The sequence below is a fragment of the Staurois parvus genome, unplaced genomic scaffold (assembly GCF_062004578.1).
Source record: "Staurois parvus isolate SC_StPar_1 unplaced genomic scaffold, SC_StPar_1.0 ptg000037l, whole genome shotgun sequence".
Classification (NCBI taxonomy): domain Eukaryota; kingdom Metazoa; phylum Chordata; class Amphibia; order Anura; family Ranidae; genus Staurois; species Staurois parvus.
Window position 1 is genome coordinate 621,868 of NW_028317833.1, and position 18,882 is coordinate 640,749.

General features: G+C 44.7%; 2 protein-coding genes across 2 annotated transcripts in view; one reads left to right on the plus strand and one right to left on the minus strand.

Annotated features, from left to right (window-relative positions):
• Positions 1–13,723, plus strand: part of LOC149470594 (uncharacterized) — an 81,108-nt gene extending 67,385 nt beyond the window's left edge. Inside the window, exon 3 of the mRNA XM_089662206.1 lies at positions 12,837–13,723. Coding sequence (XP_089518332.1) covers positions 12,837–13,723 — 887 coding nt within the window. The remainder of the gene's footprint in view (positions 1–12,836) is intronic.
• Positions 1–18,882, minus strand: part of LOC149470595 (uncharacterized) — a 90,126-nt gene that overhangs the window by 22,264 nt on the left and 48,980 nt on the right. The window lies entirely within an intron of this gene.

Consider the following 18,882-nt stretch of genomic DNA (forward strand, 5'->3'; position numbering starts at 1 on the left):
AAGGCCTTCAAATCCTTTGCCCCTGCCAAAGCACATGTGGTGTGCCTGCAGGAGACTCATTTCACTGCCAGCCATATGCAGAAATATCTCAGCTCTTCCTACCCACAGGTTTATATGGCTTCTGCCACAAGTAAACGTACAGGTGTACTCAAAGCTTTCCACTGCTCTACTCCCTTTACACCCAAGGCAGGGATCTGGGACCCAGAGAGCCGTTATATTTTCTAGTGGGTCACCTCCTTGACTCAGAGGTCACTATAGCTTCATACTATGCAGCAATCCCAATCCTAACTCCCATTTGCTACAAGTAATAGATTCCCATAAATTAGGTACACTTTTACTATGTGGCAATTCCAATCGGCTAGTTTATTCCTTTTTAGACAAATCCCCCATAACCTCTTATCCATCCACATCCTCCTTCCAGCAACAACTCCAACAACGCTCTCTCATAGACACATGGCAAGAAGATAACCCAGCTAGAAGACACTATACATACTACTCATATCCACATAAAACTTTCTCCCACATTGACCATATATTTCTGACTAGAGGTATGTCCCCAGCCCTCCTATCCTGAACCATCATACCTTACCCCTGGACTGGTCACAAAGCTGTCCTCTTGACCCTCTCCTCCTTAGTACCCCAACAAACTAGCACTACATGGAGTCTAAATGGCCCACCCATCCCACAGACTGGACATTGAACTAGCCATCAAAGAATACCTGACACATAACACAACTGATGACATCTCTCTCCTGACCTTTTGGGAAGCCCATAACTCTGCAATTAGAGGAGCCTGTATCAGCCAAGCCTCACATCTCAAGAAAGGACAGCGAGCAATCCATCACCGCTTAGAAACCTCATTTCACCAGGCCAACAAAGCCTTCCAATCAGAGCCCTCACCTTCTCATAGATTGTCCTGGACAAGACCAGGCTAGAAATAGATGTTTTCTTGACAGAATCAGATGAAAAAGTTCTACACCAATCCAGACATAAACATTATATGAACGCAAACAAACCTGACACTTTTCTAGCCCTGGGACTGCGAACCTCAGACCACACACACAGACTTGTCCATTTAAAGATTACAAAAACTTCACACACCAGCCATCCTAATAAAATATTACAGGTCTTCCACAAACATCTAGCAGAATTATACTCAGAGACCGGCTCCTATGATGAATCGCAGGCCACTGAACTTTTCTCAAGCCTATCTCTACCAACACTCTCAGCTTCTCAGTGTTCTTCCCTGGAAACACCTATTACAGAACTTGAGGTCCCGAACTCCATCAAGTCCCTAAAGTCTAATAAGCGGCCTGGCCCAGACAGCTTACAGCCCTATATTCCAAAATATTTACTAACCTCCTTCCACCTTTATTGGTTAATGCATTTAATGCCTTACTCAAAGGTTATTCTTTCTGCTCAGACGCCCTAACAGCAGTCATTTCTATGCTACCTGAACCCCAATCAGATCACACCACATGGCTTCATTACACACCAATCTCCCTTCTTAACTTTACATGTTAAAATCCTAGAAAAATCCTATCTGCATGGCTGAACTCTATCATAGGCACCTTGGTACACAAGGATCAGATGGGTTTTAAACCGCCCTCTGCCAAGCCGAGACCACAGAGTGATTTTGCTAGAACATGCAGCTTGCATACGCCGCATTCCCGGCTGTTTCCTTTCCTTAGACATAAAAAAAGCCTTTGACTCCAATGGATATCACCCCTTTACACCTCCCCAAGGGCTTACTTAAGGTACGTGGGTTACAAGTCAGACCTTTTCTTCCACACAAGGGGAATGAGGCAAGGCTGCCCCTTGCCCCCCTCCTTTTCTAGCGAATTAACCTTTAGCACAGCTGATAAGAACTAACACAAATATTAAAGGATTAGAACTTGGCGGTCATTGTCAAGGATCGCATGATCGCCACCCTCAACATGCGATGATCGCATGACCGCGACGTCCAATATGTCATGATCGCGGCGTCACACCCCAGATCTTCTCACCAAACTCGTGACCGAAGGACTGGCCGATCTAAAACCACTATGTGACGTGCGTAACACTGCCACACCCAGCTGCACCCTGCACTACGATTTTCCAGCTAATGGACTACAATCTGTGCCTGCAGCCTCATAGCGCTTGTTACTGGGTCAGGTTAATCACTCAATTAACCATTCATTGCCACCACCTCCTTTTTATCAGAGAAAGAGGAAACTCGGGGTTCAGCTAATACACTATAATGATTGAAATAATTGTCTGTATAAAACGGTCTGCAGACCGGTTATACAGAGGTTAAAACAAACAGTCGCATCTCTTCAAAGGCAGGGATTCGTGAATTGCAATTAAGAGCTATAGGAACAGTTCAACACGTTCAGAAGACAGATTTATTACTAAAAGGGTCAAACATGTGCAATAATAATATTTACAGAAAAGATGTAACTAAGATATATATATATATATAACAGCACAGCAAAGAGATAACAGGGAGAAGTTAAAGGGTTAAGTTACTTGTCATTTAAGCCTTGAATGGAAGCAGATCATGTTTCAGAGCAAAAGGTCTCCCCGGATGGTATATTGATGTTAAGAATTGGGAGATGTCTTTTAACTTTTTTTTTAGGCCTGCTAGCCTGTTTTTTAAAGTCCCCCAGCAGGGGGGTGGCTCTGAGTAACTGACCAATACTCTATTTAAGAAGAGACTGGCAGGAGGAGCCCAAAATTAGAACCAGCATCTTTCATAATTCATTTTCTGGCCTATAACTTCCCAGCTGCACAAGCGACAATCTCTCCGCGGGTGTTTTATTATGCAGATAAGTCTAAGGATCATGTAGATATGAATTATGAAATTGTATGTTACACGGTGTACAAGTTCTATGTTTTGGCTCCCCTGATGATCTGAGGTGGACGAGTGACCAATCAAAATGTTAGTCTGTGCATTGGCTATCTGATGAGGTGCCCAGTTTTTATGCAAGTCTTCCATATTTCAAGATATGAAACATAGGGGAAAAACTGATTTTACCAGAAGTTATCTGATCCTGCCACCTACACTGAGCTGGTTTTATGAGGTTACAATTTCTTTCAATTCCTGGGAAAAGCTGCCTTATCTCAGTTACGAGGTGAGAAATTACAAAGGTTCTCTGGCAGAGAGACTCTGGCTCTCTAGGGGGGCTTTGTAGCTCTGAGCCCCCTGCTGCTCTAGCCTGCCAGTGACCCACAACCAGATGTCGCTGTGGCTGAACAGAGAGGAAAGGGGGGAGGATGCAGGAAAATATATTTTAGGATGGTTAGTCCCTTCGCCAAGATGGAGGTTGAAACCAAAATGGCTGACCCGCGTCCATCTCTGATGCGCGCTTTTGCGACAGTCATCATCATAAGTTATGCTTTTTCGCTGATGACAATCTCTTCATGTCTTCTCCTTTGATCTCAGCACCCAACCTTCTCCAATGCCTGGACCAATTTGCAGTGATTTCGGACCCTCCTTAACTGTGTCACATTTCAACGTCCTCCACCCTTCTCTTGGTCCAGTCAATATATTCCTGATTTAGGACCCAAGCTGATGGCAAACCTCAATATTCTATATTCTGCTAACTACCCTCTTATGTTAACACACCTTACTAATATTATGACATCCTGGTCCAAACTACCCCTCTCATGGATGGGTTGTATCACGGTTGTAAAAAATGACAATTGTGCCCAAAATATTATACCTTTTTTGGATCCAACCCATGTGTGTGTGTGTGTGTGTGTGTGTATATATATATATATATATATATACAGTCAGGTCCATAAATATTGGGACATCGACACATTTCTAACATTTTTGGCTCTATACACCACCCCAATGGATTTGAAATGAAACGAACAAGATGTGCTTTAACTGCACACTGTCAGCTTTAATTTGAGGGTAGTTACATCCAAATCAGGTGAACGGTGTAGGAATTACAACAGTTTGCATATTTGCCTCCCACTTGTTAAGGGACCAAAAGTAATGGGACAATTGGCTTCTCAGCTGTTCCATGGCCAGGTGTGTGTTATTCCCTCATTATCCCAATTACAATGAGCAGATAAAAGGTCCAGAGTTCATTTCAAGTGTGCTATTTGCATTTGTAATCTGTTGCTGTCAACTCTCAAGATGAGATCCAAAGAGCTGTCACTATCAGTGAAGCCATCATTAGGCTGAAAAAAAAAAAGAAACCCATCAGAGAGATAGCAAAAACATTAGGCGTGGCCAAAACAACTGTTTGGAACATTCTTAAAAAGAAGGAACGCACCGGTGAGCTCAGCAACACCAAAAGACCCGGAAGACCACGGAAAACAACTGTGGTGGATGACCGAAGAATTCTTTCCCTGGGGAAGAAAACACCCTTCACAACAGTTGGCCAGATCAAGAACACTCTCCAGGAGGTAGGTGTATGTGTGTCAAAGTCAACAATCAAGAGAAGACTTCCCCAGAGTGAATACAGAGGGTTCACCACAAGATGTAAACCATTGGTGAGCCTCAAACACAGGAAGGCCAGATTAGAGTTTGCCAAACGACATCTAAAAAAGCCTTCACAGTTCTGGAACAACATCCTATGGACAGATGAGACCGACATCAACTTGTACCAGAGTGATGGGAAGAGAAGAGTATGGAGAAGGAACTGCTCATGATCCTAAGCATACCACCTCATCAGTGATCATGGTGGTGGTAGTGTCATGGCGTGGGCATGTATGGCTACCAATGGAACTGCTTCTCTTGTATTTATTGATGATGTGACTGCTGACAAAAGCAGCAGGATGAATTCTGAAGTGTTTTGGGCAATATTATCTGCTCATATTCAGCCAAATGCTTCAGAACTCATTGGACGCTTCACAGTGCAGATGGACAATGACCCAAAGCAGACTGCAAAAGCAGCCAGAGTTTTTTAAGGGAAACAAATGGAATTTTATGCAATGGCCAAGTCAATCACCTGACCTGAATCCGATTGAGCATGCATTTCACTTGCTGAAGACAAAACTGAAGGGAAATGCCCCAAGAACAAGCAGGAACTGAAGACAGTTGCAGTAGAGGCCTGGCAGAGCATCACCAGGGATGAAACCCAGCATCTGGTGATGTCTATGCGTTCCAGACTTCAGGCTGTAATTGACTGCAAAGGATTTGCAACGAAGTATTAAAAAGTGAAAGTTTGATTTATGATTATTATTCTGTCCCATTACTTTTGGTCCCTTAACAAGTGGGAGGCACATATGCAAACTGTTGTAATTCCTACACCGTTCACCTGATTTGGATGTAAATACCCTCAAATTAAAGCTGACAGTGTGCAGTTAAAGCACATCTTGTTCGTTTCATTTCAAATCCATTGTGGTGGTGTATAGAGCCAAAAATGTTAGAATTGTGTCGATGTCCCAATATTTATGGACCTGACTGTATATATATATGTCACAATATAGGTGCTGCCAGGGTGCCCAAATCTGTTATATCTCCCTCCCAAATATAGTACATTTCAGCCCCTCAAAGTGCATTCCAGTCCCAATTTCATTAGCCAGTTTCCCCCAATTCACTTCACTTCAGCTCCCATTTCAGTAGTTGTTTCCCCCGTCAGGATGACCTTCCCCCCTTGCTGCCTCTCGTCCTGGCGTGGCTCTTTGAAGCCGAGCCGTGCAGGACAACAGGTGCGGCTCTTCTCACCTCCGCCACTATCTTCTCCCCTTCCTGAGAGGCCTTAGGGGAAAAGATAGCGAGGTTCACGCCTCTCTGCGGAGAGGTGCGAACCTCCTGCGGAGAGGTTCTGGACCGCGGTGTCAGAATGACTCCGCATGGTCCCGGCATCCGCAACCGCATGCACGGGGAGTTTCCGCACTTGCAGATGCCACCGGACAAAGGTTGCGCTCATGAGAGTGCGACCCGTGTCCAGGGGGGTGTGCCTTGTTGCCGAGAAACAAAGCTCACCACCCACGGCCTGCCCACCATTGCCAGGACAACCGGGAAGCATCCTGCATAGGTTTAAGAGACTGATGCTGGGCTCTTCCTGGTCATCCATTTCGCTGCAAAGCCACCGAGGGATCCCAGATGAGACAGGACCCTCGTGGCCACTCTGCATAGACCCCCCAAGGATAAGGGGAGCCTCCGCAAGCTGCCGTTCTGCACACCCCAAAGCTAAGGGGGAGAGCCATGCCAGCTGCCCACCGTAAGCCCCAGAGAAGGGGGAAACCTCTGTAAGCTGCCACTCTGCAAGCCCCAACAATAAGGGGGAGCACCACACAAGCTGCCCACTGCAAGCCCCAAGGATAGGGGGAGAACTACACCAGCTGCCCTCTGCAGGCATCTAGGACTCGGGGGGATTATTACCATGGACTACGCCACGCATACTCCGGTTTCAGGGCAAGTACTTGATGCCATATTACCTTGCTCCCCTGTGGACCCGGGCACCCCTGTAGGATCTGTGAGTGTATGCTCCCCTGTTTTCCCTGAACTGTTCTTGTACTCCCTCTCTGTCACAGATCGCACGGTTGCCGCCACCAACATGCGACAATCGCACGACCGCGACTAACAGTAATACGTCACGCCCACGGCGTCAGACCACAGACCTTCTCACCAAACTCGTGACCGAAGGACCGGCCGATCTAAAACCGCGGTGTGACGCTCGTAACCAGGCCACACTCAGCTGCACCCAGCACAGCGATTGTCCAGCTAATGGGCTACAATCGGTGCCTGCAGGCTGAATGCACTTGTTACTGGGTCGGGTTAATTACGCAACTAACCCTTTCAAACCTTTGTTGTACAGAGAAGAAGGAAACTCTGTCAGAAATACACTATAATGATTGAAAAGTCACCTGTCCAATATAGTCACCTACAGCCAATTGGGCAGTGAGTAAACAAACACAGTAGCGTCTCTTCAAAAGGCAGGAATTCGTGAATTGCAGGTAAGCGCTTAAAAACAGTTTAACACTTTCAGAAAGAAAGATTTATTACTAAAAGAGTCAAACAGGTGCAATAAAATATTTACAAAGAGATGTCACAAAAAAATATATATATATGTATATAAAGACACAGCAGAGATAAAAGGAAATTACAGGGTTAAGTTACTTGCTCTTGGCCTGGGTTTGCAGATCCAAGTTGCAGAGCAGGATGATTCTTTATCTCCTCCTTCGATGTTAGCTGGGAGATCTCTCTTAAAACTCTCACTCGCAGGCTTGCTAGCCTGTCTCTTTTTAAAACTCCCTCTGAAAGGGGGGTTGGGGTCAGGGGAACTCTGAATTAAACTGACAGCTTCATACTCCATGATATGAAACATACAGTTGACCTGAGGAATGTTCCATTAATTGCTGGTCAGTTTTATGATGTGTGGACTTACACAGTTTTGGGGTCAGTGCTTCCCAATTCTCTGAGAAATGCTGGCCTTATCAGAACGTAGGTGAGAAAGGTTACATTTTCCCCAGACTGCTGGCACCAAGCCAGGGATGCCTAACCTGGTTGACCCACACCATCTGTCAGGAGATCACGTTTGCCTCTCGGGAAGGGAGGGGGTAGGGAATGAGGGCTGAGGAATAGAAAAAGGGGAACTCCACGTCCAACTCTGATGAGCAAGTTTGCTACACTCTCCACTTCCCTGTTTGGATTACAAACTGCTGTAGAGACATTAACTTTGCCCCTGGGGCTGGACTACAATTATTTTGGGCCCCTTCATTGCTATTTCCCATACTGGGCACTGTCACCCCCCCTTGCAATCCCCCATTGAGTGACTGCCATTTGTATTAATAAAGCTTTGTGTGTTTGCCATCCACCTTGCGTGTTCTGTCCTGCCTACCCTCCATCACAATATACCTTCCTGTTTCCTCTGCATATTACAGTGTCATGCCACCACTTATGTATGGGGCACTGTTAAACTGCATCTACCCCAGTCCATCCATACCTTACTGAAACTTGGAGTGGTCTGGGGCTTCCAAACTTTGCAAAATATTTCCAAGCTGCACATCTTGCTCAACTCCCTAAATATCACGCGGTAAAAGTGACCCCCTCCTATGGGTCACTATAGAGTCAGTAGATTGTAACCCCTCATGAGTTGCCAATTTACTATGGCTACACCCAAGAGACCGTCACTCACTCCAACACCCAATTACTCAACACTACCCATCTATCTGGGACAGTCTAAAGTTCTGATACACCTTTCAGTCACCCCATAATCCACTCATGGCATACCTCCTCCATCCAGGCTTTTATCCGGCATGGATGCCTCCATCTTCTTTTCATGCTTGTCCTAGAGCTAGTCTAGTTCAACACCAGACTCCTTTATACCCTTCCAAACCCTATGTGACTCCAACAAAATCTCTACATCTGAAATTTTTAGATATCTTCAGATCAAACACTTGTATTGCTCCCACTTACACATGAACACCTCTGTCCTAGACATGACTAGGTTTGAACACATATGTAAACATGACCCCCCCATGCCAGACTTTTGATTTCCACCTTATATGCACAGTTACCAGCTCCACCACTTTACACTTCCATACCATATACATCCAAGTGGGAATGGGATTTAAATCTTCATTTGGAAGCGATTGGGCAGACATATGGTCTACTGCAAACTCCTCCTCCCAAAATATAGTTGCTATGGAGACTAACCACAGCACTCTCACGCACTGGTACCTGGTCCCTGCCCGGATCGCTAAATCCATCCCTAATCCCTGACTTGTTTCCATGGCTGCTATGAAGCAGTTACCCACCTTCACATGTGGTGGACCTGCCCGATTGTTCAAACATATTGGTGCAAAATATTCCATATGCCTACAGTTCTTTATGAAGACGTTACAGTATATATATCCATCCGGCCACTGCCTCATTTAATAACAAGCCCCAAGAAGTATACCTTATGATGTGTCTCCAAGCTATGGATGGAAGGAAAGGGATCACCCCACCGGCAAGTGAGAAGAAGGGAGCATGAGTCAGAGCAATTCCAGTGTCCGCCAATACAAGTAAGGGGATGGATGCAGTGTGACCAAGCCCAAGTGGGCGGGGTGAAATGCATCAGAGGGCGTGGCTAGAATGGCAGCTGAGGCCATTCCTCCACACTGGACTTGGTCGGTTGACCAGCGTCCATTCCTTTACTTGCATAAGGCCCAAGAAGTGACACACTGGCAATTCAAACTACTCCTGTAGGTCACCACCACGGCTTAGCAAACCATAGCGAAGGCCTGGAAATCCCCCCACCTCAATACCACTGAAACTAAGAATAGTGTCACTCGAGCCACGATACATGTCAAAGTAGAAGCCGTCCTATTAGACAGAGTGCATAAAAATGAACAACTATGGCAACCATGGGTTGACCATTTCCTACCCTCAAACTCTGATGAAACCTTACTCTCTTTGTAGTCCTGAGTCCATTAGGTAACCCACTACTCAGTTGCTACTCTATACAGGCACACACCCTCCCCCCTGGGACCTCTTCTCCTCCCCCCTTATCTGTACCCCTTTCTTCACTACTCTTGCTCTTATCTCTCCATTGCTCTCTTCCTTTTCACCTTTCCTCTCATTAGCTCTTTATCCCTTATGGGGTTTTCCCAATTGTGGGAACCTACACTATCAGTTTGAATTTTCAGTGAGGCGGACAGGTCACCCACTCGTCTGCCACTGGTATCTGCATACAGGTTGAAGTACTAAATCTATACTCCCACTGTGAGAGTACCAGAAATGATACTATAGAGTATATAACATGTTTCAGTCTCTACATTCACTCCTCCCTTGATACTATAGTACTGTTATATCTTGCTGAAGTTAAAGCAGAGCTCCACCCAAAAGGGGAAGTCCTGCTTTAATTAGTTGCTGACCGCAGGTAGCCAAATGACGGCTGCACTGCAGCCGGCCAGTTCTGGGAGGCCGTCATATGACGTCCTCCCAGAACGCGCTCTCCTGCATGCCCCTGGCGATCTCTGTGATTGCTGTGTCCTATGAAACTGGTCACTGGGAAATGCAATTGCCGGTTCTTGACTGAACTTTCCTCACGCTGTCAGAGCATGAGGAAAGTACTGCGGGCAGTTGTCAGAGGAGGGATTGGCACCATTCATCAGGGCACTGATGATCAGTGCCCGGAGGATTGGTGCCCAGCAGTGCCACCCACCTTTGCCCAGCAGTGTCGCCAGTCAGTGCCCAGCAGTGCTGCCAGTAAGAGCCCACCAATTACACCCAGCAGTGCTTCCAGTCAGTGCCAGCAGTGCTGCCTATCAGTGCCAGCTCATCAGTGTCACCTATCAGTGCCGTCTCATTAGTGCCGCCCATCAGTGCCGCCCATCAGTGCAGCCTCATCAACGCACATCAGTGAAGGAGAAAAATTACCTGTTTGCAAAATTTTATAATAGAAACAAAGAAACTGTATTTCAAGTTTTTTTACTGTTTTTTTGTTTATAGCGCAAAAAATAAAACACTCAGCAGGGAGTAAATACCACCAAAAGAAAGCTCTATTTGTGTCAAAAAAATTATAAAAATTTCATATGAGTGCAATGTTGCATGACTGCGCAATTGTCATTTAAACTGCGACAATGCTGAAAGCTGAAAATTGGCCTGGTAAGGAAGAAGGGGGTATAAGTGCCTGGTAGGCAAGTGGTTAAGGACCCCACTGGCACCTTTTGGGGGGATAACCGAAATTGACAGGTACCCGCTCCCACTTCTGCTGCAATCACCTAGGTGATCAGAAGCGGACATTGTCCTCCCCCCTCCCTCCCTCCCTCCCTGTAGTCTTCTGGGACACATGAATGGTCCTAGAAGACCACGGGACCATTCACAAAGCACAGAGATACTCGCACATGCTCAGTGGGCACCCGGATGTGAAGCCGCAAACTGTCACAGCTTGGTACCCACATTGAAGATGCCGGCACTGGAAACACAGGGCGGCTGGTGAAACGGGCTGCGGGGAGGACACCACGAGATCGAGGGACAGGTAAGTGCCCGTCTTTTAAAAGTCAGCAGCTACAGTTTTTGTAGCAGCTGACTTTTTTTTTATTTTCATTGGAACTCCACTTTAATGTATGAAGATATTATTTGTAGTGTACAAATTACAACCTGTACGTTACCTCTAAGGGTTGTACCCCTTCTGACTTACTGTTGGTGAGTCCTGCAATCACATTGTTATCAGCTCCTTGTAAAACTATTATCTCTTTCCAATAAAATCTATGAACAAGAGAAGATATGGACCCCACAATTCCTCTATATACTCCACAATTCTCCCATGTGGACACCTCGTAAGTGGTTCTCCAGTATAGACTCCCAGTTTGGGGAACTCATTTAGAAGAAGCCGTCAGCTAGAATCAAACTCACTACTCTACAGTATGGTGAAGACCAAGGAGGCCCAGCAATACCAAATGTTAGACTTTATATTATAGCTGCCCAACTTCAACATCTTACCAGGTGGGACTTAGTAGACACATTAGATCCCATCCGTTGATTGTTACTTCCATCAGATACAGATTTCACATCACTCTCACACTTGTTAATGGGCTTCAGATGGCACCAGTGGGAAAGGCATGATCTCTCATCTATTTATTCCAGTCTTTTGACTCTTACCGAAGACTTATAGAAAGAAATGGAAAACAGAGAAAATAAGAGAGAGTGGTGGGAGGTGATTGTGACCTCCATACCTCTCATCTCTCTGTCCTCTTCACAGAAACTCAGTCATTTCTTTTGCATAGAGCTTTCAGGACCCCAGCCCAATTGTTCAGCTAGGACAGGAGGGATTTCCCCTTATGACCCCAATTGTAGCGGTGATGTCGGGGATTTGATACACATGTTTTGGAGATGTCTAAACATATTCAAAATTATAACGATAGGACCAGCATTATAACATTGGCATTCAATATTCCTCGGGTGTGCCTCTTGCTCTCAATAGAGGAGGAATTATTTACACCTCCTCCTATCACAAGTCATATAGCAATAGTGAGGCTGCTGTTTATTGACCATAAAAAATATCCCGATCTTGGCTATCATCTCAAACTCCCAGCAGACACCAGTGGATTGAGCAGGTGAACTCCACACTAAAATATGAAAAATGAACTCTCCAACATTGTAATTCCCCCAGGAGATGTATGTCTCTCTGGCAGAACTGGCTGGATACTCCTCACTCCTAGTTAGTTCTTCATAGGCTTTTAAAATCTTAGCTCTTATAGCCCCAAAGAAGGAGAATGGCCAGCTATTTGTTTATAAAAGGTAAAAGTGACACCATAGACAAAGCAAGTTATTGTTCTGTATGATCTGTAACAGTGCCACAACTGCCTATACGTGAGAATGTATGACTCCATTGTCTGGGCTGAACGTTGGGAATACTGTGCGTACTTTCTTGATACAATCTTTTTGATTAAAAAAATTCTGTAGATAATGCTGTACATATTCTTTCTATTCATAAGATATATTTAAATAGAAAGCAACTTTATGTAGCCCTTTATATAGAATTCTAACTTTTTTTTTTTTCAACAGGTGGATTGATGAACCAAGTTTTCGGTCATGTTGGTCTTCATGAATACAGCTGAGTCACATGGAAAACAAGACATATGGATGTCTTAATTGACTGAAAGTCTTTACTGCAGTTCACTGGAGGATTCACACGGGATACAAGTCATATCTGTGTTCTAAAAGTCATGGTTTGGATCCTCTTCCACATTGATACAGCAGGAGAAAAGTAATTTCAGTGTTCTGGAAGTGACAATGGCTTTACAATAAAGTCCAACCCAAGTATACATAAGAGGAGTCATTTCAAACTACTTGTTTGGAGATTTTACAATGGAGAGAAAATATATCACACACCAGAAGGTTCACAATGGAGGGAAGTCATGTCATTGTTCTGAATGTGACAAAATGTTTACAGGCAAGGGAGACCTTATAGTACACCAAAGAGTTCACACTGGAGAGAAGTTATATCAGTGTTCTGAATGTGATAAAGCTTTTGCTCAGAAATCATATCTTATCACACACCAGAGGATTCACACTGGAGAGAAGCCTTATCAGTGTTCTAAATGTGATAAAACTTTTACACAGGAGTCAAATCTTAACAAACACCAGAGGGTTCACACTGGAGAGAAGCCATATCGGTGTTCTGAATGTGATAAAGCTTTTTCTCAGAAATCAAATCTTATCTCACACCAGAGGATTCACACTGGAGAGAAGCCATATCAGTGTTCTAAATGTGATAAAACTTTTACACAGGAGTCAAATCTTCTCAAACACCAGAGGATTCACACTGGAAAGAAGTCATATCAGTGTTCTGAATGTGATAAAGCTTTTTCTCAGAAATCAAATCTTATCTCACACCAGAGGATTCACACTGGAGAGAAGCCATATCAGTGTTCTAAATGTGATAAAACTTTTACACAGGAGTCAAATCTTATCAAACATCAGAGGGTTCACACTGGAGAGAAGTCATATCAGTGTTCTGAATGTGATAAAGCTTTTGCTCAGAAATCAAATCTTATCTCACACCAGAGGATTCACACTGGAGAGAAGCCATATCTGTGTTCTAAATGTGGTAAAACTTTTACTCAGAAGTCATATCTTATCACACATCAGAGGATTCACTGCAGAGAGAAGCCATATCAGTGTTCTGAATGTGATAAAGCTTTTACACAGAAGTCAGATCTTATCACACACCAGAGGATTCACACTGGAGAGAAGCCATATCAGTGTTCCGAATGTGATAAAGCTTTTACACAGAAGTCACATCTTATCAGACACCAGAGGATTGACACTGGAGAGAAGTCATTTTAATGCTCTCAATGTGACAAAACTTTTACAGTTAATGCCGGTCTAATCTATCACCGGAGGATTCACAAATTTCAGCATATTTTAAATTCTGGAAGAAAAGGAATATTAAAGAAGTTTCAGGTGTTACAAGTTATTTTCACATCCCCAATGTCATCCCACAAGGTAGAGAAGAAGGGAAAAGATAAAATGCTACTTTAAAAGAAACAAACTAAAATCTGAGCAAACTGGAATGTAATGATTGGATGAACTGAGTTTAGTGCTTATGTCCATCAAGCACACAACTTTGAATATTTTAACTTTTGACAATTGTTTTTAAGATAAACATCAATAACTGAACAGCTTCCCTCATGATTCTCATCTTTATCTTTTTTTATGGAGCTTTGACTGAACATGCAATGCATTTTCATGATTCACCAACTGAGTTGTGTTTCCAAGCATTTTCTTCATTTCTGGATCCTGAGGTAATACATGACCAACACTGCCTCAGTACCAGAGACTAGAATGGGGTCTATTGTCATCTTAACAAGTCTCTGAAGCCTCAGTGGGAGAGTCCATTCCAGGTTCTTCTGACTATTGATACATGATCAGCCAGGTTTGAGGTCTCCAGCTAAGCCCACCTTGTCTAATCCTCCCATTACGTTCCATCTCCTCTCCCATTATCAATGCCTTCTTTCCACATTTCATCTCTCATGGGCGACAACTTTTCAGGCAGGTCTGCGGCTGTGAAACCAGCTAGAAAGAAGTCTATTAAGTGAGAAAACAACATCCAAAGCTGATTCAGGCCTTCCAATACTGAGTTACTGCTGATTTAGGGGATGTATTCAGCAGTAAAACGTAAGCCCAGCTGGCCACTTGTGTTCCATATGGTTCTGCCAAATGGGATTCCATCAGGTGAAGATCAGAAATCCTTGTTACATGTTTTCTCTTTCCAGCTATTACTCCTCTCCATAGACTAATCACACAATACAACTGCCAGAGATCTGAACTTACAAAGTGCTGAGTGTGCGGTCAATCACTCTGAGTGTATGAAAGGGATTTGTGCCTCTAATGACCACTAGTAGGTTCTGGCCCCCCCGTTGGGCCCAAGAGACTGCTCTCTGCAAAAATGAAATTCACATGCACACCAAGCATTCAAAGAACAATCTAATCTTTATTCATAATACTCCTCCTTATATTGTAACAGTGGAACATAGAATGGAATTTTACTGGATACTATTCAAGGCTGTGTACGTGAACAATTTAGGTTTCTCAGACCTTGAATCAGTTACAAGAAACCAACAGTTATTTTCCCATGGAGCAGAAGTGGTTAACTTAACTGTATCATAGTAGAAACAAATGCTGTTAGTACAAAGAAATAACTGGATACTTTTCATGCCTTGAGCAAAGCTAAATAAAAAAAAAAAGTGAGTTCAGTTCTATAGCACGTAACTGACACACACACAACTATACATTTAATTATCTAGACAAAATAAAAGAATAACAAAATGGAGGGCGAGAAACACACATTTCCCTTCAATCCCCTCTTAAATCATTATTTACATACGTGATTTTTATTCCCCCTTATACAACATAGTTCTTTTGCTGCTTCTTTCTGTATTTGGCTAGATGACTGTGGTACTCCTTAGGTTTTGGGTTCAGTGGGGCAGTTTGTTCTTGGATCTCTTCCTCATACATAGTCATATCTATACCTTTGTTCATAATCCTCTTTATACAGGGAATCACACAGCACACTATCAGGGCTATGAGTATCAGGGTGACTACAATAATCACCCCTATTTGTGCTAGCACCTGCTTCCATCCCTTGAGCCACCAAAATATTGATCCCATGGATCAGTGATCCCTGAGTTCCTTTTTAATTCTTCTGATAGGTCGGATAGTTTCTGGATAGCCATTGTGACCTTACCATTTGGCGCAGTATTGTCAGGGATGTATGTGCAACAGGTCCCTGTTTTTATCATTGCACACACACCACCGTTCTCTGCAAGAATCATGGCTAAGGCCATATGATTTTGGAAGGTCATGGTGGAGTCAGCCTGCAACTGTTCCGCTATCCCCTTCAATGTGTCCCTGGTGTAGTTGACAAACCTCTGCTGATTGTAATATATATAATTTATCCAATCAACATTTTTGTTAATAGTGATGGTGGGGATGATGGATTCAAATCCTGCTTTTACTTGATCTCTGGTATTAAACTCATCTGGAACCCCTCTTGGAACCCCTATGGCATCTATATAAACATGTGGGTCAAAACTACCCATCGGGGCCTCCCTCTTGCGCCTATGGGTGCCTCCTGCTATATCCCCATGATGTTCAGAGGGAACTTCACTAAAAATGTGTAAGGGCATTATAGCTTTAGCCGAAGCACATTCCCCGGACCATTCCTTTTCTAATCTGGATCTAATCTTTCCATCTCCACAAATCCAATAAATATCACCCAAAAATAGTGTCTGATTCTGCAGAAGTCCAGGTGAAACACTGCTATATGTGTGGCAAAATCCCCTGGTGAAATTCCCCACATTTCTTTTTCCTGCCACTCCTCAATAGCAGGTATAATTCCCTTGGTAAATTTGCAAGCCTTCGCCTGGTTTGGGGGTTTTGGTGACTATGGGATACTTTGCTTTCCAGGTTTCACAGGAAGCATTTTTGTTATGTGTTCCTGTAAAAAGACGTAGGAAACATTCTTCAACATCTTCAGGAAGGTTTAGTGGCACTGTTCCCACATGGGGTCTGGCTGCTCCACAGACATAACAATTAGACTTGTTGTACTGCAGGGCACTGTACCTCATCCATTCTAACCAAAGATTTACATCTAAAAATCCCATCTCCGCTGCCATGGTATCTTCAAAAGAAGGATCAGCGATGGCAATCATATCCCTAATAGTACTGATACGTGGCTTCAGGGGATTGTAATCATTGTTATTATGCATGTCTTGTATCTTAAATTACCCCCTTGTGCCCGACATACCGCCTCCCCAGTATAACCCAAATACATACATTCCCGAATAACTAGGGCTGGGGTTTTCTATGGTAAGCGTATATTTGGCATTGGGCTTGGTAAGAGTCATTCTGTTTATGAGGGATTTTCCGTTCTTGTCCTTTTTATTTATGGCTGTCACGGAGCTGGTCCTTTCTTCCCCATCCTCCAGTTTGCTGGCTGTCATCCTGCACCCCTCAGCAGCCCCTCACTCTTCTGTCCCGTCCATGCTGGGACTTCTAGTCCTCCGTGTCTCTGACACAGGCAGCCCTCAGCAGCCCCTCACCCCCCTGGCTTGCAGTCTGGCCTCCTGCTGAAGGAATCCACAAACAGTCCATCTCCTCCCTTCCCCCTCATGCACAAATTCCTGAGCTCCCTGGACAGGACCCGTTACCATGGTAACCCGACAGGAAGTATCAGGTTACCAGCTCAATACTTAAGAGAGAGCAGGAAAGCCCCCGGGTGTTTTCCTGGCTGTGTGTGTGAGGGAAGGCTGTGCTGAGTGCCAGCTTCCCTCATCCGACCATTCCCCAACCATCCCCCGTCCTCCTCCTCATCTCCTGGACTGTCTGTGCTGCTGGATCCTCTCCTGTGTGGGGTGAACTCTCTGCTGCCTGGAACCCATTCCCTGCCTGGACTTACCTCTTGTTCCCTGTGAGCCTGCGGGCTGGATATCTTCCCTGCCTGGGCTTACCTCTTGTTCCCTGTGAGCCTGCGGGCTGGATATCTTCCCTGCCTGGACTTACCTTTTGTTCCCTGTGAGCCTGCGGGCTGGATATCTTCCCTGCCTGGACTTACCTCTTATTCCCTGTGAGCCTGCGGGCTGGATATCTTCCCTGCCTGGACTTACCTTTTTTTCCCTGTGAGCCTGCGGGCTGGATATCTTCCCTGCCTGGACTTACCTCTTGTTCCCTGTGAGCCTGCGGGCTGGATATCTTCCCTGCCTGGACTTACCTTTTGTTCCCTGTGAGCCTGTGGGCTGGATATCTTCCCTGCCTGGACTTACCTTTTGTTCCCTGTGAGCCTGCGGGCTGGACATTTTCCCTGTCTGGATTGAACTCTTTGTTGCCCGTGAGCCAAACGGACTTAACCCTTCCCTGCCTGTGTGGACTGTAACCCTCTGTGTCTGGCTCCCCGCATCCAGTAAGTGGACTAACCCCGTGCTGCCCAAAGGACTGAACCCTGTGGATTACAATACCCCCTGTTGTTCCATATTGCCTTCCAGAGAACTGTACTGTGTTGCTGTGTCTGGTGTGGACCTATGGACTAAAGGAACGGTTGTCTGTGCCCCAAAAACCTCCCAAATAAAAGCACATTGGGTTCCTTGCAATCTGTCTCTGTGTGCTCTCTGGTTCTCTTGACAATGACCGTGTCAGGTTTGTATCCCCATTCAGTTCCTATGTTCCATCCCACTGCTCCCCAATAATCACAGTTACTCCCCCAATAATCATCAGTTACACAGATGTAACCTATTCCCTCCCTCTTGTGCGCCCTTTTCCTGCTACTCTCTTCATTTCCTTTTTCTGTGAGGTTTCCATAGGTGAAGGAAAAGTTAGCAACATGGGTGTTAGAAGAGTCGAGCCACAATGTAGTAATCTTCCCCTCTCTGGTAATAGCAACCTGTGGTTTCTGTGCTGGTATATTGGTTTCTCTTTTGGTCCTAGTGTGTATGGGGTGTGTGTTTTCTGAGGTATTATTATCATTGTTGTTATGACCACATATGACCTGAACAGCATCCAGATCCTCTGGGGAGTATATACAGTTAGTCACTATCCATATTGGGGTAAACACTAAAAATGAAATCACTCCAAGCAGAATCCATAGTTTGCCAGAGTCCTTGGCTAATAGAATGCTCATCTTGATTATTTTCAGAGACTTTGTTACCGGCTTCTCTCTTTGAGGATTTATCACCTGCTTCACCTCCTTGCCGTGAGCTTCCTGACCAGCTCCTCTGACCCTTTTCACTCGGCTGGCATGGATCCAGGCTTGCTGACCTTCTATTGCACAGCGCTCCTAGTCACCGCGATCACTCTGGTCCAAATGGGCAACCGGATCTTCTGTTCTGGGCTAGTTGTTTAACCACCATGTGATCCCCGACCTGAAATGGGTGCGTTGGTACCTTTGAATCAAAAGAGGTGCGAGCAACATTTCTTTTAGCATTGTCCAAAGTTTCAATCAATTTACGGAC